Source organism: Nomia melanderi, chromosome 4, assembly GCF_051020985.1.
Source record: "Nomia melanderi isolate GNS246 chromosome 4, iyNomMela1, whole genome shotgun sequence".
Taxonomy (NCBI): Eukaryota; Metazoa; Arthropoda; class Insecta; order Hymenoptera; family Halictidae; genus Nomia; species Nomia melanderi.
The window spans coordinates 1,262,249-1,286,435 of record NC_135002.1 but is presented as its reverse complement, the minus strand read 5'-3'; the positions used below and the strand labels follow the sequence as shown (position 1 = coordinate 1,286,435).

The 24,187-nt window shown below is 40.5% G+C and overlaps 5 protein-coding genes across 12 annotated transcripts in view; 2 read left to right on the top strand and 3 right to left on the bottom strand.

Annotated features, from left to right (window-relative positions):
* The window catches only part of prage (RNA exonuclease prage), a 43,678-nt gene extending 41,167 nt beyond the window's left edge, over positions 1 to 2,511 (bottom strand). Inside the window, exon 1 of the mRNA XM_031979624.2 lies at positions 1,000 to 2,511. Within this exon, the coding sequence (XP_031835484.2) occupies positions 1,000 to 1,150 (151 nt within the window). The 5' untranslated portion in view covers positions 1,151 to 2,511. The remainder of the gene's footprint in view (positions 1 to 999) is intronic.
* The window catches only part of LOC116428246 (mRNA-capping-enzyme), an 82,495-nt gene extending 73,813 nt beyond the window's left edge, over positions 1 to 8,682 (bottom strand). The window contains exon 1 of the mRNA XM_076367446.1: positions 8,394 to 8,682. Within this exon, the coding sequence (XP_076223561.1) occupies positions 8,394 to 8,481 (88 nt within the window). The 5' untranslated portion in view covers positions 8,482 to 8,682. The remainder of the gene's footprint in view (positions 1 to 8,393) is intronic.
* Positions 8,683 to 8,803: 121 nt separating this feature from the next.
* Positions 8,804 to 12,246, top strand: LOC116428245 (putative coiled-coil-helix-coiled-coil-helix domain-containing protein CHCHD2P9, mitochondrial). Its single transcript, XM_031979639.2, has 4 exons — positions 8,804 to 8,948; positions 11,234 to 11,419; positions 11,584 to 11,957; positions 12,038 to 12,246. The coding sequence occupies exons 2-4, from the start codon at positions 11,382 to 11,384 to the stop codon at positions 12,046 to 12,048; spliced, it is 423 nt and encodes a 140-aa protein (XP_031835499.1). The 5' UTR covers positions 8,804 to 8,948; positions 11,234 to 11,381; the 3' UTR covers positions 12,049 to 12,246.
* Positions 12,247 to 12,878: 632 nt separating this feature from the next.
* Positions 12,879 to 17,331, bottom strand: Miro (mitochondrial Rho GTPase). 6 transcript variants are annotated; one of them, XM_076367435.1, is made up of 15 exons: positions 16,908 to 17,324; positions 16,533 to 16,859; positions 16,062 to 16,267; positions 15,931 to 15,981; positions 15,727 to 15,828; positions 15,609 to 15,650; positions 15,366 to 15,531; positions 15,185 to 15,305; positions 14,915 to 15,107; positions 14,564 to 14,830; positions 14,281 to 14,493; positions 13,999 to 14,195; positions 13,726 to 13,764; positions 13,437 to 13,514; positions 12,879 to 13,107 (listed from the first exon to the last, which is right to left on the bottom strand). In XM_076367435.1, exons 2-15 carry the CDS (start codon positions 16,729 to 16,731, stop codon positions 12,981 to 12,983), a joined length of 2,001 nt encoding a protein of 666 aa, XP_076223550.1. In that variant the 5' UTR covers positions 16,732 to 16,859; positions 16,908 to 17,324; the 3' UTR covers positions 12,879 to 12,980. The 6 variants fall into 6 exon arrangements, with proteins under 6 accessions (XP_076223550.1, XP_076223549.1, XP_076223551.1 ...); XM_076367434.1 differs by having other exon boundaries at positions 16,533 to 16,851; positions 16,908 to 17,322; XM_076367436.1 differs by having other exon boundaries at positions 16,062 to 16,264; positions 16,533 to 17,331.
* A 1,557-nt stretch (positions 17,332 to 18,888) lies between these two features.
* On the top strand, positions 18,889 to 23,900 carry Hex110 (hexamerin 110). 3 transcript variants are annotated; one of them, XM_031979620.2, is made up of 9 exons: positions 18,889 to 19,037; positions 19,172 to 19,610; positions 20,041 to 20,381; positions 20,511 to 20,795; positions 20,884 to 21,386; positions 21,464 to 22,098; positions 22,172 to 22,308; positions 22,378 to 22,672; positions 22,750 to 23,900. In XM_031979620.2, exons 2-9 carry the CDS (start codon positions 19,502 to 19,504, stop codon positions 23,781 to 23,783), a joined length of 3,339 nt encoding a protein of 1,112 aa, XP_031835480.2. In that variant the 5' UTR covers positions 18,889 to 19,037; positions 19,172 to 19,501; the 3' UTR covers positions 23,784 to 23,900. The 3 variants fall into 3 exon arrangements, with proteins under 3 accessions (XP_031835480.2, XP_076223546.1, XP_076223547.1); XM_076367431.1 differs by having other exon boundaries at positions 22,172 to 22,672; XM_076367432.1 differs by having other exon boundaries at positions 18,900 to 18,995; positions 22,172 to 22,672.
* Positions 23,901 to 24,187: the final 287 nt, after the last annotated feature.

Here is a 24,187-nt window from a genome sequence, read left to right as displayed (position 1 = left end):
GTACAATTCCAAGCCCCCAAAATGACTGATATTTTTAAATAGATATTCGATGCACGTGAACAGAATAATTGGGATGCTGTCAATAATGATAAAATTATTTTAATAATTTTCATAGAATCCTCTAAACGATAGTAAAATTACCTGCAATTATAAATTACCGTGGAAATGCAAATAAAACGCGAATGTTATTCGGTTAATAAAAGAATTTAAATAATTTTTCATAGAATCTGACAAACGATAGTAAAATAACCTGCAACCATAAATTACCCTGGAAATATAAATAAAACGCGAATGTTATTCGATGAACGATAAGAAGGTCTTAAAACAGGCATAAATTTGAATGGTCAGCGTTGTAATTGTTCTTCCGGCCGGTAACGGGCCGTGCGCGAGGAGCAGTCGGCAGAGTAGCGTACGCGAAACCGTAATTTCCCGCCAATTCTTCGCGCATTAACCGGACCATAGATCAAGCAACGCATCATCTTCAAAATCCCAGTGTACCCGAGCCGAGCCGCGTTGAAACGGTTTCGATTCGGCTGCGATCGATTTTCAGTACAATTTCCACAGGAGATATTTCAGCGACGCGCGAGCAACGTGCTCGAGGAACGCTTCCCATCACGCGACGACCAGCCAATTAACATTCATGAATGAGAAACTCGCCAACGATTAATGAAAAATTCATAAAGCCTTTCTCGCGTCAACGAATCCCATGGAAATCGATTGCAAACGATAAACAACGATATTCAACGAATTTTTACCACCGACGAGTCCCATGAGACTACAAACTAATTTTCCCAAACCGAACCCGACTATCCACGGTGAACACAGTTCATCCTAAATCGGCCTAACTAAAACTAAAAATCACGAGAATAAAAGAAGATCGTGCGGTTCGACGGCGCGAGAGAAGTTCGCGAGCACGCAAGCGTGATTACTTTCCAGGAACCTATACATGTGCATACCCGACGGACATAGTGGAAATTTGTTCAATGGCAGGGTGCTTACTTTTCGGTGAATCCGTGGCTCGGCCGGACCGTGACAACCGGCTAACGATGTAAACGATCACGATGACGATCACGCCGAAGAATAACGTGGTCATGAGGACGAGCATGGACACGATGAACCGCGGCGCGGTACTCGGCTCTGTTTCCTCCATCTTCACCGCGTGGTCTCGAGTAGTCACTCAACACTGTGTTGTATCCCGTCGCTTTACCTCACCGCACCAACGACGCACGTTTCCCCGACTCGTCCCGGGATCCGTTCGAAATCCAACGTGAATCGCGAGCACGAAACGCGACCGAGTCCCACACACACGACCGCGTGCGTTCCAAAAAACACGAGTTATCGCGCAACGATCGTGGCCAGTGCGTCAACTCCACGGCGGGCCGCGACCACGAGCTTTATAGACAGGGATACGCTATCGGCCGGCTGCCGCGTGTTCCGCCGCGGACAAAGTGGATCATAGAGACGCGACACCATGGGATAGACTCGGTACCCAGCAGTCGACAGGGACCCTTCGACTCCTGTCTCTCTCCTCGATCCTCTTCTTCGAAATTCGATTATTTTTTTCTTCTCAGTCGACGCTCGATGGTCGGTTTGAAAAAACTAAGTGCTCTTCTCGAGGTAAACACACGGTCCGTGTGAGGAGCTTACGCAAACCCTTCTAGCCGGAAGGATCCGGTTCCGTGGCGCGAATTTCGTAACCGTCGCCGGGTGTCTCGTCGCGGTGTACGTTTCTAGACCGCAAGAGTGGCTCGTACTCACGTACCGAGTCGAAAGAACAACGTTCGCATTCCTCGGCCCCCTGGATCGGTTTTTTCTCTTGGCACCGTTGCGAGATTCGTCTGCCGATGATAAAGTTACCGCTCGCAGGTCGTTTCTGGGTCACCGAGTTTGGATTTCGTGCACGGCACACTTCGAACTTTCAAATTTCCTCCGACAACGACCCCTGTCGTCGCGACGGGCTCCGCTGTGCGTATTCAACGGCGAACACTCACCGGATTTCGTGTCATTGTTTCTTTTTACCGGCAACAGGAGCAACGATGGGAATCCAAATGCGCGAGCCGAAATGCCGGCGACTCTGTTTCGTTTTCGTGCGAAGAAACGAGAGAGTGCCGAGCCTCGTCGTTTAGATATCGTCGCGCGTCGTTCGCGCGAGTGTCGTGCCTCCGGTGATTCGTCGTCGCTGGTCCTCTTCGATCGAACACGGTGGTTGTTTAAAAAGAAAATTTAAAAAAAAAACAATGGAAAACAAAGGAACACAAGAATCGTATACGATTCACTAGCGGCGATCGTCGTTACCCGCGCGCAACTTACGTAAGCCCTTCGACTGATCGCGTGCTCTCTGGCGGCACACTCTCAAATTAGACGGAATCATCGCGGTGCTCGAGACACGCTCAGAAGTTTGACCCGCGAGTGAACGGAACGCTCGTCGCAGCTTGAAACGCGTGTTTGCCGAAACGCGCCATTAGTGCCGGTATATACGCGCTGGCGCCCATACTTCCTGCGGTTTAATCCGCTCCTACCAAGATCTCCCACTATGCGACAACCCCCACGAAGGTTCTCGCGGTCTCCCACTGCGATCGACTTGCGCCGTCGCGAGATCTACATGATGAACGGCGCGCGCGGAATTTTCTATGGTAAGGCAACCGTGGCCCGTAAGTGCTCACATGGGTTTCCCTATTTCCGTTTTTTTCCTATCATTCCCAAGGCCTCTTTTCGAAACATGCGTAAGCAATGAAATTTTTCTGTTTAGACAATTTATTCAACTGTAAAATTCCAAGAAGAGTATATTGTTATTGATGTATCTGTTGTTGTTGTCATGCTATTTTAGAACTGTGTTCAACTCGTTGAACGCCGCACGATTTTAAGCAGAATATACGGAATGAAATGAATATTAAATTATTTAATTAAATTGCGTTATAGGTTTGTCTTGCGTGTCATCATATTATGCAGCATTATTTACACTATAAGAATGTTTTCAAATAATCGTTTAATTGAGGAAATTGCAGAACAATTTGGGCGGGTCACCGGTGACCCCCATGGCATTTAACGCTAGGAGTACCGAGCATTTCATAAACATTGTAGCAATAGATTATTTTATTTCTTCAGACATTCATTATTCAAGTGAAACTATTTTCAAGATCAGTTCGAGTATTCAATGCTATCAAGGTATCAATAACTGCGAAAGGAAAAAAGTAGTAGTATTAAACGTAGTCAAAGTTTATCATAGGTGCACATAGGTCCGATCTATATCTACCGGGTAAGCTCGATCGGTACAACGCGTATCTACGGAACGATACCTACAACGTATCGTTACGCAGGTTTATCCGGCTTCCGACGACTTCAATTGATTCGAGGCTACGGAATTTCTCGAGTACGCATTGAGTAACAGTGGCAGCGAATTATTCCGCTTTTTTTACGTAACGAAACCACGCTCCCCGACAAGTGGGAGATAGCGGAGTTCCGGAAACCGTATTACATCAGATCGTTCGCGGCAGACGGTGTCACGATTTTCCTCGAACTCGGTAACGCAGTTTCAGGAATCGCAATGACTGTTTAGTTTTCCCGGACGCTGAGACCCGCGGAGGTTCCTAAACTCGATCGTGCGAGAGGATGCGACTATTACTGGTCACGTCGGTGTCCGTTGTTACCGGCGAAGCAAAGTTCGCCTCGCTTCATCGAGGGAACGTTCTCTAGCTCTACACCGGAAGTGTGTCTGTCGTGATCGAAATACGGTAGAACGAACCACGTGGGGGCCGGTCGCAGTTGTTGCACGGTCTACACTGACCTAACGACTGGGCTGACAAACGTGAACTCGTAACGGCAAGATGCGTTAAATTCAACCCGTTACTCGCCCCGTTACTTTTCCTCATTTCGAACGTCTTCGTCCTCGATTCGGCTCGCTCGCGTGCAAGTTCCAGTCACCATACCGCGGCAGTGTGTAAATAAACAGACGCCTCGATGTACAGGGTGTGCGAGTTCGAGCCCGATGAACCTCGCCCTTAACACTAGGTTTACGGAACGCATGGAATTGACGCATATTGGATTTTAGAAACATTATTTTGTAAATGTTTAACCCGATTTTTATTATGGTGTAAATCACGCTCACATGTACCCCAATTACCTACTATCAAATTTTCTAATTTCTACAATCTAAATAAACGAGCATCAATTCTTTTAGGAATAATAGAATGAAGTGTACAATAAATGCTTGTAAACCTAGTGTTAACACTGGAACTACCGAGTACTGAAATTGACTTTTTGAAGCTTCTCTATAGAAACTTCGAGAGTGCATCTATTGAGACTTTAATTGATTCAATTTGCATATTGCCAAATCGATTTCTTCAATAACACCCGGATAAGCATCTGATATTTTTTTTAATAATCGGTGGTACCAGCGTTAACACGTTAAGCGCCACGAAAGTCGACCATTTTTCTGTACGGTTGTCCTTCCAGCAATGAAAAATAGCAACGGTTCACTATTTGGCGTTACAATCTTTGCATTACATTATTACCAACTTAGTAACGTTATTGAACATTTTGGTTCGACATCAAATTTTTTTTAATATTTTCAAGTAATTTAGCGTCAGAGATCGGTGATCGACTTTTCCAGATTTCTTCCTATTTTCTCTTTAATACTCCCCATTCTTTTATTCTCATTATCTCCTACTTCATTCTGATTTTCGTGTTTCGTCATGCCATAACTTGCATATAAGATAAAACCGATTATTCACCGGCATCTTGATAATCGTCCCGAAAGCGATACATTTCTTTCTGTGAAAACACGCTCCGTTAAAGTCCCGCGATTTACGAGATTAAGTAATATCAAAGGTTGTCTGGTTTACAAGACACGTAATTACTGCATCCGCAAGCTCCATATACTTGTCACGAAAATTTACAGATGGCTTACGGAAAAAAAAAGAAGAAAAATAACGATGCCGAGTTGACGCGCCTCAAGAACACTGCGTGACTCAAGTTTTCGTTACATCTGGGACTTTCGATACTGAACTGCTGCGCAATGAGCGTCGACCTTTTTCTTTCTTTCTTTTTTTTTGTTGCTTCGTTGATAATTAAACAATGACCGCGCCGCTACAAAACAGTTTGAATCGTCGCGTTTGTTTTCCCCCTATCTGCACGTGACGTTCAGCGATTTATTCGTTTGCCCCAGTGAAATGTCAATATTGCAAACGAATTTGTCAATCGACTTTTCTTTATTTCTCCGTGTCCCTTCGATTATGCTGATACGTTTCTCCAATGTCACGGAAGCGTATCGCTATCGTCGTCCGACGAAGGACGCGGCGTACCGATTTTTTAGGACGGCCACGTGGTCAGAGGCCAACGAACCCCGATACAGATTTAACCCTTAGCACTCCAGATGGTTTTGTAATCTATCGGCGACTGCAACTAATTTTTATAGTATCCCTAGCGAAAATGAAAAATGCTGTAACATTTCTTAGATCCTTTATTTCCCTTCCTAGTGCAAAATATTGATGCGTGAAAAAAATAATGATTGTAGGGTAGTTTCTCTAACACTAGGTTCACGGAGTGCGTCAATTTGACGCATACTGAATTTATAAACATTACTTGGCAAACGTTTATGTCGGTTTTGGTTGATGCAGTTACAAGAATACGTATCGTAATAACCTAATTTTAAATCCCTGATTTCCAAGATCTAAGTGGTCGAACATCAATTTTTCCAGGAACAATAGAATAAACCGAACAATAAACGTCCGTAAACCTAGTGTTAAGATTCATTCAAATATCTAATATCATTCCTGGTGCAATATTCGAGCCTACAGAGTTCAAAGGGTTAACCCTTTGCACTCGGAGATTTTTGACTAGAAAAATTGATACATTATACTTCGTATAATATTAAATATCAAATTTTACAGTTTTGTATAAAATCAAATGACAGTCACCTCTCGAGTGCAAAGGGTTAAGAGAGCCGCACGATTTTGCCGAGGAAAATATAGAAAATAATCTAATATAACTTATGTAATTGAATTACATAATTACATTGTTTACAATATAGAAAAGTTTTCAAGTAATCATAGTTTAATCGAACGAACTATAGTAATTCGATTTGGTCGAGGTCCCCGGTGACCCTCGTGGGTCACGTGTTAAAGGTCGTTCGCCTTATACGATGTCCTTTCGAGGTCAAGCTTCACGGACACGGTGAACCGTGGAAAAAATCTAAACGAGAACCACATAAGGGCAAGAAGATCTCAACAATGGGAACACCGTTCGCCTGTGTTGGATGGATTTCGCAAGCTAATGGCGCCACGGAAGTTCCCGTGTGTTTCCCGCGACTGTCACGTGACCGATTCACCAAGTATACACTTAACCTCTTCAAGGATAACACACGCGTACATTTAATTTTAATTCGACATCGAAGAATAATGGACATCTTTTCTACTAATTATGCACAATTATTTTCGACTGCTTCTATATTGTTTAATTTATACCGATTTAACCCTTTACTCGAGAGTTGACCTTCACTCACCATTTGATGTCATACAAAACTATAAAATTTGATATTTAATATTACACTTCGCATAATGCATCGATTTGAGAAATATTGAAATATTTTCATCTCAAAAGAAAATGTGAAAATATTTCTAGTGGAAAACCAGGTGCAAAGGGTTAAACAATATAAACTGTTCCAAGAGAGATTCGACCTTGAAGAGGTTGAACTCGGTTGAATCATGTTATCGTGTATCCTCTATTTTTAACAAATATATTAGACGTTTCTTGCATAAACAAATCTGTTTATTCGAGGAAGCATTATTTAGGAATGGAAGGAAGGAAGGCGGAGCGAAGAGTTTCACTCTCTGGAGCTGATAATCCTCGAATTTTTGGAAGCGTCGCTGTATCTTATCTCGCCCAAGAAAGATTCTTATCTGAACCATTAACGATGAGTCATTTATGCGTATCGGAGTCCTCGCGACAAAACTGCTGCGCGACGTGAATAAAGAGAACACCTTCGACTCAGGAAAACCGACTGATTAATCGTCTCTCTGTATTTCGTCATTTCCTAGCATCGAAGGAAATGATATTCATGCAATTCGGGGATCCTCTCGCTCCGAGAAACTCAACGCCACCAGAATATTCTCCATAAATAATTTCTTTTCGAAATTTCCTAACGAAATTTTCCTTGGAAAAACCACAACGGTATTCCGTACACTGATAACACAACATGTCACGATAAAACGTCTCGTTAACACTGAAACCACCGAACAGATAACTTTCCGAAGTTCCTCTATAGAAACTCCAACGGTGCATCTATTTAGACTTTGATTCACGGTTCAATTTCACATTGCTAAACTTCTTTAATAACTCCCACATTCAATATTTCCTAATGAGATACGGATGACATTTTCTCGGATCTAATTAAGAAATCTCAAATGCATTGAGAACTATTTTCTTTCAATATCTCGTACGTTGATGCATCATAAAAAACTTTAATATTAAATATCAAAGTTTGCAGTTTTGCTGTGTCAAGTCATTTGGTGACAGCCTCTGGAGCGCAAAGGGTTAATGATCGCGAGAGTTCAAAGGTTTTCACTTCAGTTTACGTATTATCAAATCAATTTAACAATTTCTCAGAGAAACTGTTATCTTTTTCGCAATTGCAAAAAGAAATCACGGGTCGTCCTAACCCCCATAGTTCGTGTTAACTTCCGGCGGGGTCCAGCGCACGTGTACCGATTCCGAGTACCTGAACTTTGAAATTGGCACGGTGCCACGGTAGAAGTGCGCAATTCCGCGGTCGGGGTCCGGAGCTGCGTCTCGCGTCTACCGAGAAGAATAATTTTGGGCGGTTGCGACGTAGGGGTGGCGCGTGGCGTCGACATACGTCAACGGAAGAAGAAACCACCGACAAAGAGCCGGCGGCGTCCGGACACAATGGTTTTCGCGCCATTCTCCCGACGAACTGGCGGACTTTAATCGAAGGAACGTAAACACGCACGCATGAGCGTGACACGTGCCTCGACACCCTGTGCTCTAGCAATATAGAGGTTATTCCCCGACGAATCCCGATGCTCTTCGGTGTTCGATTATCGAGCGGTTCGATCTCGAACCGTGGAAGCCCCGTTCACCTCTCACCGTCGACGTTTCGTCGTGGCCGTCCGATATTACATCAGTCTCCTGTTGTGATACTGACAGCATCCGATTCAACGATGTTAAAAGACACCTCGAAACATACACGAAAATCGTCCGTAAGACTCGCGGCTGTTTACACGCGTCAGCACCTACATTTAGCACCGTGATTTCATTCGAGATTTTTTCTCGCGCGAAGTCGTCCGCGGGAACGTGTACTCTGGTATCGACTCTCGCATCGGGAGCACTCGTCGATCCACGTGTCTGTCGTTCGATACAGAAACAATCGCACTCACCGTCGAACGGATGATCCAACAACTCGATCTCCAGCCGATCAAAGTCGATGCTTGGTCGATACTCCTCCGTCAGCGGGCGCACGGTCATTCCTCGGCGAACTGTGTTTACGTTTCCGCGGCCGCCTCGTTTTCCCTCGATCCAGCCGCCGTCGCGTTAAATTCACGTTTATTCCCCGATTGCGGTGATGACGGCAGTGCCGATGCATCGGTGTCACGCCTCTTTGTTTATAATATAATGCAGGCGTGACGAACTTCTTCTCCGCCAGGAGTCGCGAGATCCCCACCATCGTTTAGCCGGTTCTCCCACTAGTCAGCTGACTGGCCACCACCACGGCTCTCTTAGCCGACATTAGCACACACGGTAATATAGAGGCGAGAGCCGACCGTTTCGGCGGGACAAAGTATAGAATGGTTAACGCCGTTGAATGCCGCACGATTTCGTAGAGCAAACTACGCGAAACGGAGGAAATATAATATTCGATCGTTTGAATTAATTTTATTGTTATTATTATTATTATTATTGAGTGTTCATCTGGCTGAATATCATCGCATTAGGTAACACTATGATATACAAATGTTTTCAAATCGTTTCATTGAGTGAACTATAGTAATTCGATTTGGAGCTCACCGGTGACCCCCATTCGACGTGTTAACCCTTTGCACTCGAGAATATTTTTCTCAAGAAATATTCTCGAGTTTTCATTATAGAAAAATTTAATATTGAATTTAATATTGAAAGGGTTAAAGATGTTTGACACTAGAATTACTGGATAGTTGAATTGTCTTTTTGAAATTGTTCTGTAGAAACCTCGACAGTGCAATTATTTAGACTTTAGTTGGGTTGCAATTCAGTTTGTGTATGGCTAAATCAGTTTCTCTAATGGTTTTTCAGAAAAGCATCTGTTTGTTGAATAAATGGGAAACATGAAATGGAATGGGTCATTTTGGGAATATCAGTTTTGTCGTGATTCGTTTATTTGAAAAACTTTGAATTTATTAACGTCACGTGTAAATCTTCTTTGTGAAACAATGACGTGTACGTGTTGTCTTATTGTTACTACACTGTATGAACTCTTGATGATTGCTAATATGACAGTTGACGGATGAGAAATGACAAGGATAGAGCGACGGGTTAGTGGGACCAAGTAGATAAGTATGGAGGGGACTGTTATGCCTCGGAGAAACAGGAAAGTAGGGGAGGTAGCCGCACGCAGTTCGCAGGTCACTAGGTCACTGTCCCTAAATGTAAAAGAGGAGAATAATTTCGGTGCCCTATTCGTTTCAAAGTTGATTTACAAATTTTCTGAGTCCATCCAGCTGTTTCTAGCTGTAATATAACCTTTATCAGTTAAGACGCTAAGGATATAGTATTATTTAGTATAGAAACACGAATTTTATTAATTAATTTGTTTCATTTAAAGTGATCGTCAACTGTCATGGCGTTGAAAAGCGTGGTAATGCTGGTCTCATTGCGATCGAAGATCGGTAATGAGACTGAAACATGAAATGACATTGAATTTAATAAAATCGACGTAAATGTACGAAAGTGTAGATAGCAATTGATTAAAAGATATTAAACAATTGAAATCTAACTCGAAATGTCGTTAAGAAAAATTCACGTCTGATGATGAAAATTACGTCTATTTGATATTGTTAACAGTGCACCGAAGTACACCGAACTGGATCTGTAATAACGGTTAAGAGATAATTGAACACAGATAATTAAGCATCATTAAGTTAAATTACACAGGAGCAGTACAAAATAAAAGAACTTTACAATATGTGAATTACTTTTTGATCTGTAATATCATTATTTATTTCAACTAAGGTAAATTGCTCTTTGGATATTTTTTCTCATAGGTTTACTGATCCTGTCTTTAATCCGCATGCAGAGTATTTGCCGCCATCTGGTGTACGTTGCAAATAATCTTGTTCGGTGCTCGAGTGTTACCATCTGTAACTATTACATAAATTCGGATGAAATTAGCGTGACTTTCTCGTTTTCCATCTACACTTAAGATTTCATTCTGGAGCATCATTTTGCAGCATGAAAAGTAGGCTGACTTGGACAGAAACTAAAACAAATTTGTACCTTTAAATTTCGAGAAATAATGAGACATACATGAGTCAAACTTCTTTATTAAATAATGATTTCAATACAGGATAATCTTAGAAGAACCAATATAGTTCGAAGGGAATCCTTATACATATGTATTCATTAACCTCTAAGGTTTAATAATAGCGTTTCATAACATGATGAAAAATCAGGTACTCGTTGCTTTTGCTTCTGATATTGTGTTAAATATATAATATATATTAATCATAGACAAGCTGTAGTAAACACTATTCTAGAAACGAATTAAGCATTTCTATGAGTAATCGTCTATAAACAGAATATTTTGCATAAAGTCATGTAATAATATATGAAACATTTGCAACATCATGTTCTTAAAATCAACAGAAAATTTCCACGTTGGAAGCAAGTATTTCTAAAACGTAAAATGGTATTGCATTAAAATATTAATATATTTTTCTGATACTTAAAAGTTATTTCTTGTTACCATGTATACCTATAAGTTTTCCATTATTGATGATACACGACTAACACGTTTGCCAACTTGATCATTTATACATTGTGTAGTCAAGTAACTAATAATAGGAACAGATTAAATTTTGCTGGTTATTCCGATAAATATTTGTAAGAGAAAGATTTAATAAAATTAAAAATTTCCGGTTTATATTCATGATTTAATGATTATTTCGTTGAATTTTCATTAACTTCCGAATGGTCTGAAGTGTAGTTCAATTGCGCAGATGTTGGTTTCCTGTTCCATTTCTAGAAAATTCTAGTCAGCCTGTCCAATGCGCAGAAGCTGGGCTTGCGTAACGATTGAGAAATTAACAATTCAGTCGCAGTCTGAGAAGAAACGTGCAAGAGAGTTGACGTGTTTTGCGATACTTCAAGCGTAATTTAAAAAAGCAAAAAATATGCCTCGACGAGGACGTGCATCTGCTCCTGCAAGGACGTAAGTATTTCTTCATTTTTCAATCGTTCCTATATTCTTTTTTAAATGAATTACATGCGTCGATGTACCACGTTCTTTGTTACCAACGTGACGCCGTCGGTAATAAACTTCCTGTTGTTCAAGGTTCCTTTTCAAATGTTAGATGAGTTTCCATGTTATTACAGAGTTAGACCAGCCCGTGCAGCAGCTCCTGCCGCGGCAGCTCATCCTCCAGCAAATGTAGCCCCATCGACGCCCATGGTTGCCCAACCCCAACAGCCATCCCTCATGGGACAAATGGCCGCTACTGCTGGAGGTGTAGCCATTGGATCTGCTGTTGGTCATGCTATCACTGGCATGTTCAGTGGTGGTGGCTCCAGAGAGGCTGTTGATGCTGCACCAGCACCAGCAGCAGCAAGTGCACCGGCTGCTTCTGCACCTGCTGGTGGTGCCTGTGCATGGGAAGTAAAGCAGTTCCTAGAGTGTGCTCAAAATCAGTCCGACCTCACTTTGTGTGAAGGATTCAATGAAGCTCTTCGCCAATGCAAATCCTCCCACAGTAAGGAACTTCTTTGTGGATCATTATTGTAATCTTCATAGTAGGGTGGAATATTAATATGATGGTCCTTTTTGTTTCAGATATGGTGTAAGCAAGTATTTTCAGAAAAATTTCTAGTAGAAGGTGATTATAGTATACAAATTTACCGAATAAATGCTATATGAATTATATAGTTCGAAAATTTTAGATCTATTGTATTAAAAGTATGATGTTCACTCTTCTTTATATATATTATGCAACTATGAACATTGGAATATACAAATAAATAAATCATTATAGTTGTATCCAATATGAGATTCATTTATGTTACGCTCTTTTCACATATTCTCCTTAAATTGAAAAATTCAAGCTTGATGTTCCAACTGTGCAATCATGCAAAGAATGTGGAATATTTATTTAAACGGGGAAGTATGTTCTAGAAGTATTGTAATAAATGATTTCTGTATTAGAAATGTGATGATTATTCTATTCCTGGTCATTACCTCCGTTTCTTATGATTCTTGAAACTAAGCAAAAAGCTCCAGCTTACGAGATATTGTAAATGATGCAGTATCCATTAGACTGTTGCAAACACAACAGCAGGGATAATTGTTACTGTTATGACAAGTACCAATGTGCAAAAGATTTATTTTTCTGTTGAATTTAACTTATCATAACATTCAAGGAATAAATAATTAATAGTAAGATTTTGAGGAGTATGAAATACTTAACTTCGCCAAAAGTCAATTCTGTGATAAAAGAATCTTCAATGTACTTTCAAAGAATCAAGTCTTTGATACTTGCGAATATTCCCGCTATATGCGGATGAAATATCAGAACGAATATAAACAACGTGAAAGTATTGACAAACTGAATACACTGAAAAAAAAACCAGAAAGGTAAAAAAGAATATTAACTTCTGAAAGATATATAAAAAATTAATGATTTAAGAACATAGTTTATTAACTTAACGCGTTTTTCAAAGTCGGTTTTATACTCGGTTAAAGGAGGCAGTTAAATGTGCAAGAAAATGGATATGATAGACTATCTTTTCTCTGTGTTTAACACACGCAGCACCACGAAGCCCGCGACAGTGGCAACAGCAATTCCAAGGCCAGCTTTCCACCAGACAATGGAATCCCCTTGCACGAGTCCAAACTGATTTATATGTCTGAAATTTTAATAATTATTATTCGTGATAACTCCAAAGATTCATTGGAATTTTTAGTAGGACAAAAATTCATGTATGTATGTATATTAGAACACCATGTAATGGAATAGTAATATTCAAAATACTATCCTATGATTAACCTTGATACACACAAAATTTTAAAACATAAATTATTTTTAAAAGATGTATGGAACCATAGGTAACCAGGCAAGAGTCCAGGGATCAATTGCGGTTTCATGCTCATGCAATAAAAAAATGATATAATCACATCAATTTGTACTGTAAGTCGTGAGCACGCCGTGAAACAAACAGAAATCTATAATACGAACAAAAACCTTGTGAAAGAATTCCACCATTGAGTAGGTGAGGGTTTGTCAAGCAACATGTGGACCATACGCCTCAAAGGACTGAAAAGATTTAAGACTCCGTTATGACAGTCTTAAAATCATGCTGCAACTTCCTATCTCTGAGCAAATCGCCTAACACATTTGGCTGTGAAATTTTTTCTGCAGACGTGCAATAAAATATAAGTAAAAAACAAAAAAAAAAAAAGAAAGAATGTGATTCACGATTTGCTCAAGCTTACAATGTTTACAACGTGTCAAAATTCAGACCAACCTGTCTCTGTAAAATAATACCCATGCTCCTTGAAATCGGCTAAACATGAAATCTCTGTTAGTATCTAATAGACATTCAATTTTTTGGGAGTAATATTATTCTTTAAATACTACACAATGCAAACGTAATTTATAAATTACTTGGGAAATTATTTTTCTCGAATTTTTCTTTTCAAATAAACGATTGCTTTATAAAATAATGGTATCGGAGCACTTTTATATTTATACAAATTATATCTACTGATAATAAATGTATTAGTAAATTGAAACTTACGGAAAAGCTGCCATTGTTGCTAGCTTAACGAAGATCTCACGTCGTACGGTACGAGAGATGCTATATGGTTGTGGTGGCATCAGTTTGTACTTATTGCAAAAACTTACTGGTTGGAGTAAGTACTCTTGTTTCACTTCAGAAAGATCGCTTTTATTTGCTACTATGAGAACAGGTATCTTACTCTCTGCAAAATATTTCTGAAATAAAAAATGTTAATTCGTATACAGAGCTGAATTGCAAAAATTCTTGCACGCGCAGTAAGAGTCGCTTAAAAACGCTTACAATATAAACTCGTGCGATATATTCAAATGATTTAGGATCACTGGCATCGTAAACAAGAGCTGCCACATCGCACTGAATTTGTGCAGGAGTTAAAGCATCCTGAACGTTCAATATATTTATGTCCCGTAATATTATTGTCTTCTCTTGACCGTATACATGTACCGTGTTTACCGTTACGTGTGCATTTGATGGTACCGTTTCATCAGTTAATTTCTGTAATCACATTAATGCTTCGGTACATTCATCTAGCATATTATGTATACATATATGCATTCGTATATACCTCGAGTTTAGGATCAATAAATGTTCTGCATAATGTTGTTTTTCCACTGCTCTTTGGACCAATGACGTGACAGCTATACACATTCCTACTTGATTGTTTCTTTGCCAAATCCAATTTCTTTTCACGAGTGACTAACACCGCGTTTGTCTGACATTCATTATTATACATGTTGTAACCTAGATATGCCATATATTCTAATGCTTTACGCACATTAGTAAGAGTTAACAGCGCCCATTGACATACGTAACCTTGAAACGTGATCCAACCCTGTTGGGGGAATTACGATTGCGAATTAATTGTAAGAATGCTAACAAAAATAATAAGTAAATAACTGATTAATTAAAGGTGAACCTTCTCATTGGTTGGAACAGTATATTTGTACTCGTCACCCCATGGCGGATTTAAACACCTTGAAAATAACGATTCCAATTCTGATGGTGAAAGAGCACCATCCTGATCTCTATCATGTTGCATAAATAATAACGTTAAAAATTCTTGACCCTTGTGGGATAATTCAGTTGTGCATCCAACAGGAACCTTTAATCTGTCCAATATATAAAAAATGAATATAATATAAATTAAAGGTGTTTCATAAATTGCTTCAATTAATTCATTACTAACGGTGGATGTATATATTCTTTGGACATTTTTAAATCATTATTATAACCAAATTTCCTCAGCACAGCCCAAGTAGTTTCATTCCTTCCTCGTTGTATGAACAAACATTGGAGGTACATAAAACCTGCATACAGGAAGAATGTTTAAATATCAACAAAGGAAAATATTTTTGCAAAGAGAGTACCTTTCATTGTAACACATCCATTGCAAATGCCATCTTGAATATTTTTTGATAATACAGCCTTTACATCTTCCAGGACTTGTGGTTGCAATGGAGTGTTAAAGCACCACTGTTGAAATGCATTCAGCTCCATATCATTTAGAAGACCATCATTATCCAAATCACATATCTACAATTGTGTAACAAAAAAATAGTGTAAAAATATTTAACATGTAAAATATTCGAATTCTAAATACACATACTTACTTTGAAAATTCTTTGGAGCGCAATTTTACATTCTTCTGTAAGCTAAACATTGCGTAAATTTAGTGGGCTATCTGATGGTTATTTAATAAGATTTATCGACATTTACATCAAATTTTACCTCTTGTGTGTCGTAATTATACAATGGAGTAGTAGGATGTAAAACAGCTCTTTGTGCATAATAAAAAGTTTCTGATACATTTTGTAAGGTTTTGGCAGAACACTGAAAAGAAATGTGATATGATATAAATTAGATATCAAAGATAACGTACACATAACAAACTTTAATAAGAATTCCTTTAGTAAACAATGTATATGTTGTTACCTCGATACAACTCTCAATTTCTGTGAATTCCTTCATTATGGGATATACAGCCTACAAATGAACAAAATTAGGCTGTTATGTATAAGAAAATGATATATATATACACATATAACTACAATTTTGTCTGAAACCTCAATAGTAGAATAGTCAACGAGGTCGATTTTGTTTCCCACAAGAACGATCGGACAACGATTATTGGTTGAACATCTCCTGATCATTGGTAACCAATAAGTAGCAGTTCTATCTAACGTATCTTCATCTACTACAGAATATACAACGCAAATTACGTGTGCTTTTTGAATTTCATCCGCAAGTTGATCCTCGGTTTGTTCTGCTGCTGTAAACAAAAATGCAAAGTTAAATAACTCATTCCTAAAAGACTACTTCCAGAACCAATGCAGTTTCAAAGCTAAAAGTATAAAGTTTGATATTTTGGAGCAACTAACGATTTGGAGACCGAAGAATCTTGTCAAACTTAACATATCGATAGGCTACGCAAACAATTTACATAAAAATCACTGTATCCGTTTCATTATCACTCCACGTTCGGATACATCAGCAGTATCATTCAACACTGCAAAACAAACATTACTGATATATACCTGAGTAATCAACAATGTGCGTTGGCACTTGTTCGGGTGTAACGTCTGCCGGTATCGTGATTTCTTCCGCTTTGCAGGGTACATCTTCAGCGTACTCTTCGCTGACTAACGATAAAATCAGGGAAGTCTTGCCGACCCCACGATCGCCGATTAACAAAATCCTGACGTTGCGCTTAGGCGCGACCGGCCGTTGAACCATACTGTCTTAAATAAAATACTTCCCGCTCGCAACAGCAGCGTCGTTCACCGTTTAAATCCTTGAAGGCATCTCCGTCGGTTCCGAGCTTCCCGAAAACTTTTCCGTTAACTTTCCTCTAACCTAAAAATCTACGGCTTACCCTCTGGCACCAATTTCTAGACGTCACCTCACCGTACTTTTTTTTCCTCGGCCTCCTACGTCGACATTTTATCAGCGATTATGATCGGTGCGATCGGCCGCCGTTGTCGCGAAATCTCTCTCATCCGTGTTACGCGGAAAAAAAGCGTTACTTCGCCCGCTGCGATTGAACTTGCGCTCCGAGGGTGGGCTTTTCAAGGTTACGTTCTCTCCTCCGAATGACAGTGTACACATAGAAAAACATATACACACGTGCACGGGAAAAAGAAAGAGAGAGGAGAACTTGTATAGGGAAGCGACGAGAATGAAGGGATGACCTGAGCGTACGAGGCGAATCCGGGAGGCTATGTATTATGCTCGTACTTAAAGTGGGTTTGATAAAACGAGCAATTCGCACCTCGGCAGAATGGAAAATCATTCTATTCGTGGAACAAATCTCGTGAATCCGCAGCGCCCACATTTAAATTCTCTGTTATAGCGGGCATACAGGAAACTCGTGGAAATCGATACCGTTCGAATATTTTGCTGTTCAGATTGACCTTTCCGAATAGAGATCTCTAACGATTCCCGGGAAGTACGTATATTTTCTGAAACATTTGGCAAAGAACGAGTCTTTTTATTGGTTATACTGCGAAACGACATCGTAAAATCGAACGTGTTATTTTTCGATCGTGTAGGTTCTTATCTGTCTCTGGACATTTATCTGGATGACTTTGATTGATCAATTGTTTTATTGATTGGAGTATAGGGCGCTCGGATGGTATAAAGTATTTGATTATTAGACAATGTTGTTCGATTTACGAAAATATTCTAATCGTTGATTTGGGTTAGATTACAATTTATTTTCTAATCTTTTCGAGATGTATTTTATTATTTTTTATATAATCAATCGATAAAGAATATGTAGCTATCGATAAGAACCTTATACGGCAAACAAAGTAGATAAAGCCGTACATTAATGGATAAAGGAACTGGTAAAAATGTTTTTATCTGTCGAATAAGGACAAGTACGTAGGTTTAAATAAATAAATGTATAATATGCAACAACGAACAATGGAACAATTAACGAGTTCTGTACGTATTCCCAAAAACTACTTTGTTAATTACTTACTGCCCGATAGCGTTTAATTAATTATATTAATCCCAATTTCGATAATGCAACAGGGTAAATAAGTGCGTGTTATTGCATCAGGATGGCAAAAACACATAGTAACGGCGAACAGAAAAAAATGAATGAATATAAAGTTGCGATAGATTGGCCCTCCAAATTATCTTCAATCAAAGAATATTTTCGCTTTTGTGCGTTATCGCGTTTACACGAGATTTGTTATTCTCATATACATTAGCAACTATTTGTAACCCGTGATATGCCATTTTGTATCTGCACAAAAAGTATTCAAAAACTCGGTATTGTAAAAAAATTTTCAAAGCCATTATTCCAGAGACATTGATTAAAATAATATTCCAAACGTACGATAATAATTACTGCATAAACTGTATTCGAACAAAACTGAAAAATTCAATTTTTCTTGTCAACTGTTAATAGAAAAGGATTTCAATTTAAATAATTTTTTCATTTGCAAATGACAGAATTATCATTTGCGAGAAAAAAAAATGAAAATTAATCTTCGCCATCTTCAATGTTCTTTTGTTAAATTGAAAAAATTGCTTCGTATTATAATTTCATATTATAATTGCTTCAGTTGAAATTTCATATTATTTTTGTTTGTACCCCCCAGGAATATAAAAATATAGTGGAGCTACTTAGGTGGTAAACAAAGTGATAACCTTTACGCATATAGTCACCTGGGAGTTCAAGACATATTATCATTCGGTATTATCCCGCGCGTGTAGATATTGCTGACCCTCATCATTTAACGTCAACCTCGCGACCCTGTTAAAAATGTTGCTAAAAATAATTTTATATGGTTGTAATATGACATGTGACTTTTTAATAAAATTATGAAACCAACCTATCGTGGTCTATTTTTTACAGCCTTACAATCATTATCATACTGTTGACTAAATGGATTCACTTGACTATTACGTATTTTATAAATGTTGGACGAGACACTAATCTCTTGGATATTTCAGAAATATAATAACATTATTGCTTCTATAGACGTGTACATAAATATGCTCTAGATTTAATATTATTTAACAATAAGGTTTTATTGTATTTCTACTGATAAGTCATATAACGAAGGAGATATATATATATATAATGTTTACAAAATAATTAGTTAATAGGTATAATCACATTACTAAGATAACAATATTCTAATCAGAGGTTTTTATTTAGTAAAAGAAGAAATTAAGTCGGAAAACTTACAGGAGCAAGTTAAATGTACAATAGACCCAAAGCGAATAGATGACCAAAAGTTACCTGATGCAATGTATAGAACTTACCAAAACAATTAGAACAATGATTACCGAATTTTCGTTGCAATATCCTTGTAAAGCAGGATCAAGTAGCGATGATACGTATCATCGGTTAACCTTCGATTCGGTGCGTCGAATACATTCGAAATAGCAAAGGATATCGCGGGTAGACTGCGAAATCTTGAGGGAGGTGGGTCGGCAGGTCGCCGATAACCGCCTTCCTCGATAGGATTTGAGTATAAAAGCCTGAATGAACAAGCAGTCAGCATCGCATCCCATCGTTGCATTCACAATGAGGTGCTTAGTTGTCCTGTTGGCTTTCGCTGCTTTGGGGGCCTGCAGCAGCGGTAAAAGAGCCGGTAAGTTCAACTTTTAAAACATATACTCACGTTGTTCGTAGCTTTGAACATTTGATTCATGCATTAAATTGTTTAATTTCTTTACCGAAAATAAGAATCATATTAGTGGATATAGTCTTCAGCATTTGATGATTTGAGATTGAAATATTCTGAATGTACCATTCAATACTTGTCTTTATGCTTTCCTAATGGACATGTTCTGTAAAAGGATTATGAGATTTAAATGAAGGAAAACATCAAAGATCATGGTACTATTTAGCAGTTAATCATTTAAGTTTCAATTGTAAAGACTGTGCAGCTTGTTCCTGTTGTTTATGCTCTATATTAATTGACTCAAATTTACTGGAGTCAAAGAGACTTAATAAGACCTTAACTGTATCATGTTGGCTGTAATTCTTGGTGCATAATAGAAACTGTCTGATCTTTCCAGCTGATCAGGAGCTCCTCAACAAGCAGCAGGATGTCATCCAACTCCTGCAGTCGATCGGTCAGGAGATTCCAAACCAACAACTTCAACAACTTGGCGTGAATTATGACATTGCAAGCAACGCTCTCCAATATGACAACCCCATCATTGTGAAATATTATGCTGCCGCTGTTCAAGCTGGTTTGGTTCAACCAAAGGGCACTGTCTACAGCAATTCCATCAGTGAGCTGCGCAAAGAAGTATCCCTTCTTCACAGAATCTTGATGGGTGCCAAGGACTACCAAACTTTCTTGAAGACTGCTGCCTGGGCTCGTGTACATGTCAATGAAGGACAGTATGTTAAGGTAAAAGAACTAGTCAAAGAAGATTTTAGTACTAGATCTATACAAACATCATAAAACTGGTTTAAAACTTACAAAATACATTAGCATCTTGAAAATTATATTCTATTAAATATTTCTTGTTTTCAATAGGCTTTGGTTGGTGCTATTTTGTCGCGTCCAGACACTCAGGGTATCATACTCCCCCCAGCTTATGAAATCTTACCTCAAAACCATTTGGATGCCAGAATTATCAAGGAAGCTCAAGATATCGGTATTCAAGGACCTCAGCAACAAGGCATCCAGAACATTCTGATTCCAGTGAACTACTCTGCCCTTCTGTCTCACGAAGAACAACAGCTTTCCTATTTCACTCAGGACGTCGGTCTCGCATCTTACTATGCTTACCTCGACCTTGCTGGATACATCTTGGGAGAAGTAAAGAATTGAAAAACATTAAATCTTTGCCTATGGTACACGTTACATACCTTTGTATTAATAAAACCGTTATTTGTCTTCTGAGCAGCAAGGTCCACAACAACAGCAACAGCAACAACAACAGCAGCAGCAACAGCAACAGCAACAGCCCTTGACTCAACAACAGTACCAGCAACAGATTGTAGGCAAATACTTGCAAGTTGGACCAAGCCAACAGAGCGTCGTCGGTCATGGAGCTAAATACTTGCACCTCCACCAACAACTTTTGGCTCATTACGAACTTAACCGTCTTTCCAACGGACTTGGCCCCATTCAGGAGACTGACTTCAACAGCATTCAAGCTCTGTACCAACCACACCTTCGTAATCTGAATGGTCTTGAATTCCCAAGCCGCCCAGAGAATCTCCAATTCCAAAAATTGAAGAGCCAATTGATTCAGCATGTCAACATTTTGCAACAAAGATTGATGGAAGCTATCGACTCCGGCCATGTGATCACTCCTCAGGGCATCTTCCTCTCTCTCTACCAGCCACAGGGTGTTAACATTCTTGGTGACTTGATCGAAGGAACTGGCAAGAGCATTAACCCAAGGTTAGCTTTTCCTCTTTCGTAGTTTAATACATTGAATTTGACCAGTGTGCTAATACTTACTTCTTAATTCCAAATAGATACTACGGAAGCCTCCAAGCTGCTGCCCGCAAACTGCTTGGAAATGCCCCTGAAGTACAGAACATCTGGGACTACACACCATCAGCTCTCGAACTTGGCCAAACCGCTGTTCACGACCCTGCCTTCTACCAGCTGTTCAAGAAAATCATGAACCTCTACAAGCAATACCAACAGTCTCTCCCAGCTTACCAATGGAACGACCTCGTCCTCCCTGGTGTTACCATCCAGAATGTTGACATCAGTCAGCTTGTCACCCTCTTCAACGACTTCTACATTGACCTCCAGTCTGTAGTTCCTCAAGTTGGCAAACAACAGCAACAACAACAACAACAACAACAACAACAACAACAACAACAGTGGCAGCAACCGCAACAACAGCAACAACAACAGCAACAGCAGCAGCAACAACAGCAGCAACAGCAGCAGCAGCAGGTGCAACAGAAGATTCTGGCCCATCTGAAGAGATTGGACCATAAACCATACCAGTACCAGATCACTGTTCACAGCGAACAACCTGTCCCCAACGCAGTCGTACGTGTATTCCTTGGACCAAAATACGACTACCAGGGCAACCCGATCAGCATCTCCGAGAGCAAGCAGCTCTTCGTACAACTTGACCAATTCATTCACAACCGTAAGTTCCAGTATGTTACTCAAATTCGCAGCCTGTTTGAACGGTGTTTCTTTAACGCACTTCTGATTTGCAGTCCTCCAAGGCCAGAACGTGATTATCAGGAACTCCCAACAGGCTCCAGGTTTAAGTCACGACTGGCCATCAGTTCAGAGCATCCAACAGGGTGTCAACGGCGCTATCAGCTCCCAGGAACCGTTCTACATCACCGAGGTTAGGGAATCATATAAATATAGTTCTCACAAACACGATCAGAGTAATAAAAAATCATTGTACTTACAGCCACACCAGATCTTCAGCTTCCCCGCTAGACTGTCTATCCCTAAGGGACAACCTCAAGGCTTCCCACTCCAGTTGCTCGCCGTGATCTCGGCTCCAGGTCCATTGAACGTCCCCTGCGGCCCAGTGATCCCTCAGCAGAGTCTGACCTACCAGGAACAGCAATACCAGATCGTCAACCCTGAACAATACCAGCAACTGCAGCAACAGCAAAGCCAACTGCCCAACGTACCCGGCATCCAACAGAACGTGGAAGTACTGCCCGAGAACTGGTCCGCTGCCCAGCAACAAATCCCAGGTAGTCAGTCAATCTTGCTCTCGACCACCACCTGTCGTTCAGTCTCACTGACCACATCTTTCGTTTCTTCTCGACAGCCGTGAGGAACCTTAAAGCTAACGTCTTCACCAAATACCACGGACAATACCCGAACACTCAGATTCAGAGTCCGGTCGGCCAGGGCGCTGGCGCGAGACACATCCATCGTCAAATTGGCAGACCATGGGGATACCAACAATTAGCGCAACAAGGCATCCAGAGCCAACAGCAAATACCAATCCAAGACTCGCACCCGCTTCTCCAACCGATCCAAGGACAGATCCAGCCAGGACTTGCCATTAACTGGCAACAACAGGTCGACCAACAAGGCATCCAACAGCCTCTGCAAGGACTCCAGGGACAGCAGGGTGTTCCACAGGGCGTTCAACAGGGTGTTCAGCAGGGTGTACAGCAGGTTGTACAAGGACTGCAAGGTGTCCGAAAGGGCGTGCAACAAGGACTGCAATCTGTTCAGCAGGGAGTGCAACAGAGACTCCAGGGTGTACTGCAGGGTGTACAGCAGGATGTGCAGGGTGTACAGCAGGGTGTCCCCGGTCTCCAGGGTGTACAACAGGGCGTCCAGGGTCTGCAAGGCGTGCAACAAGGTCTCCAAGGTGTACAGCAGGGTCTCCAGGGTCTTCAAGGTGTACAGCAAGGTGCCCCAAGTATTCAGAGCGTACAACAGGGTGTTCAGCAGGGAGGTCAGCAGGGTCTCCAAGGTATCCAGATCCCAGGCATCTACCCAACGATCCAGGCTGGCCAGCAACAGATTGGACAACAAGAGATCATCGGCATGCACGGAGTTCAAGGACCTTGGCTGGGACACAACGTCGCCAGCGGCCAGCTCCACGCCGGTGGTTTCCAGGGCATCTACGCTCAGCCCCAGACTGTTCAGGACAAGTCCGTCAGCGATCACTTCCAGAACCAGCCGATCTCCGACATCATCGGAGGCGCCATCTCCCTCGACGGCAAGCCCCTCGGTTTCCCCTTGGACAGACCCCTGACCGCTGGCGCTCTCAGCGTCCCCAACATCTTCGTCAAGGACGTCCTCGTCTACCACGAGGGAGTGCCCTCCAACGAGATCATTGAATAAACTCCCACGGCCGAACTGCACCGCAGGCTCGGCGCGCGGGTACAATGTAACGTTAACGCAGGCAAAACAACAAAAAAAACGGTTTATTGATGTAGCATTTATAACGAATAAATTGCCTTGATGAGCAAATGTTTATTACAACGATTTATTCTTAGTGGTTATCCTGTTCTAGAACACGCTATACTCACTCTCATTCGTTCATCCCCTTGGTACACGTTATATAATATATACCGTTATACAATTTTATTGCGCACACCGTTTCGTTGACTAACTGTACATTCGAGCGTTCCCGACTACATAAATTCTCGTTAGGACAATTGTAAATTAACAAACTAACAGGTGAAGTCGCACCGTTTAGCTTAATAATACTTCTGATCGGAGCCGTTTCTCAGAGGCAAGAAGGG

Bases quoted from the DNA above. Each gene is read 5' to 3' on its own strand.
- LOC116428245 (XM_031979639.2), top strand. From the start codon at position 11,382: ATGCCTCGACGAGGACGTGCATCTGCTCCTGCAAGGAC. The intron at 11,420-11,583 runs GTAAGTATTTCT...ATGTTATTACAG, and splicing joins GCATCTGCTCCTGCAAGGAC to AGTTAGACCAGCCCGTGCAG.
- Miro (XM_076367435.1), bottom strand. From the start codon at position 16,731: ATGGTTCAACGGCCGGTCGCGCCTAAGCGCAACGTCAGGATTTTGTTA. The intron at 16,268-16,532 runs GTATATATCAGT...TTTTGTTTACAG, and splicing joins GCACATTGTTGATTACTCAG to CAGCAGAACAAACCGAGGAT. The intron at 14,831-14,914 runs GTTCACCTTTAA...TTCCCCCAACAG, and splicing joins CTGTTCCAACCAATGAGAAG to GGTTGGATCACGTTTCAAGG.
- Hex110 (XM_076367431.1), top strand. From the start codon at position 19,502: ATGAACAAGCAGTCAGCATCGCATCCCATCGTTGCATTCACAATGAGG. The intron at 20,382-20,510 runs GTAAAAGAACTA...TGTTTTCAATAG, and splicing joins ATGAAGGACAGTATGTTAAG to GCTTTGGTTGGTGCTATTTT. The intron at 22,673-22,749 runs GTAGTCAGTCAA...TCTTCTCGACAG, and splicing joins TGCCCAGCAACAAATCCCAG to CCGTGAGGAACCTTAAAGCT.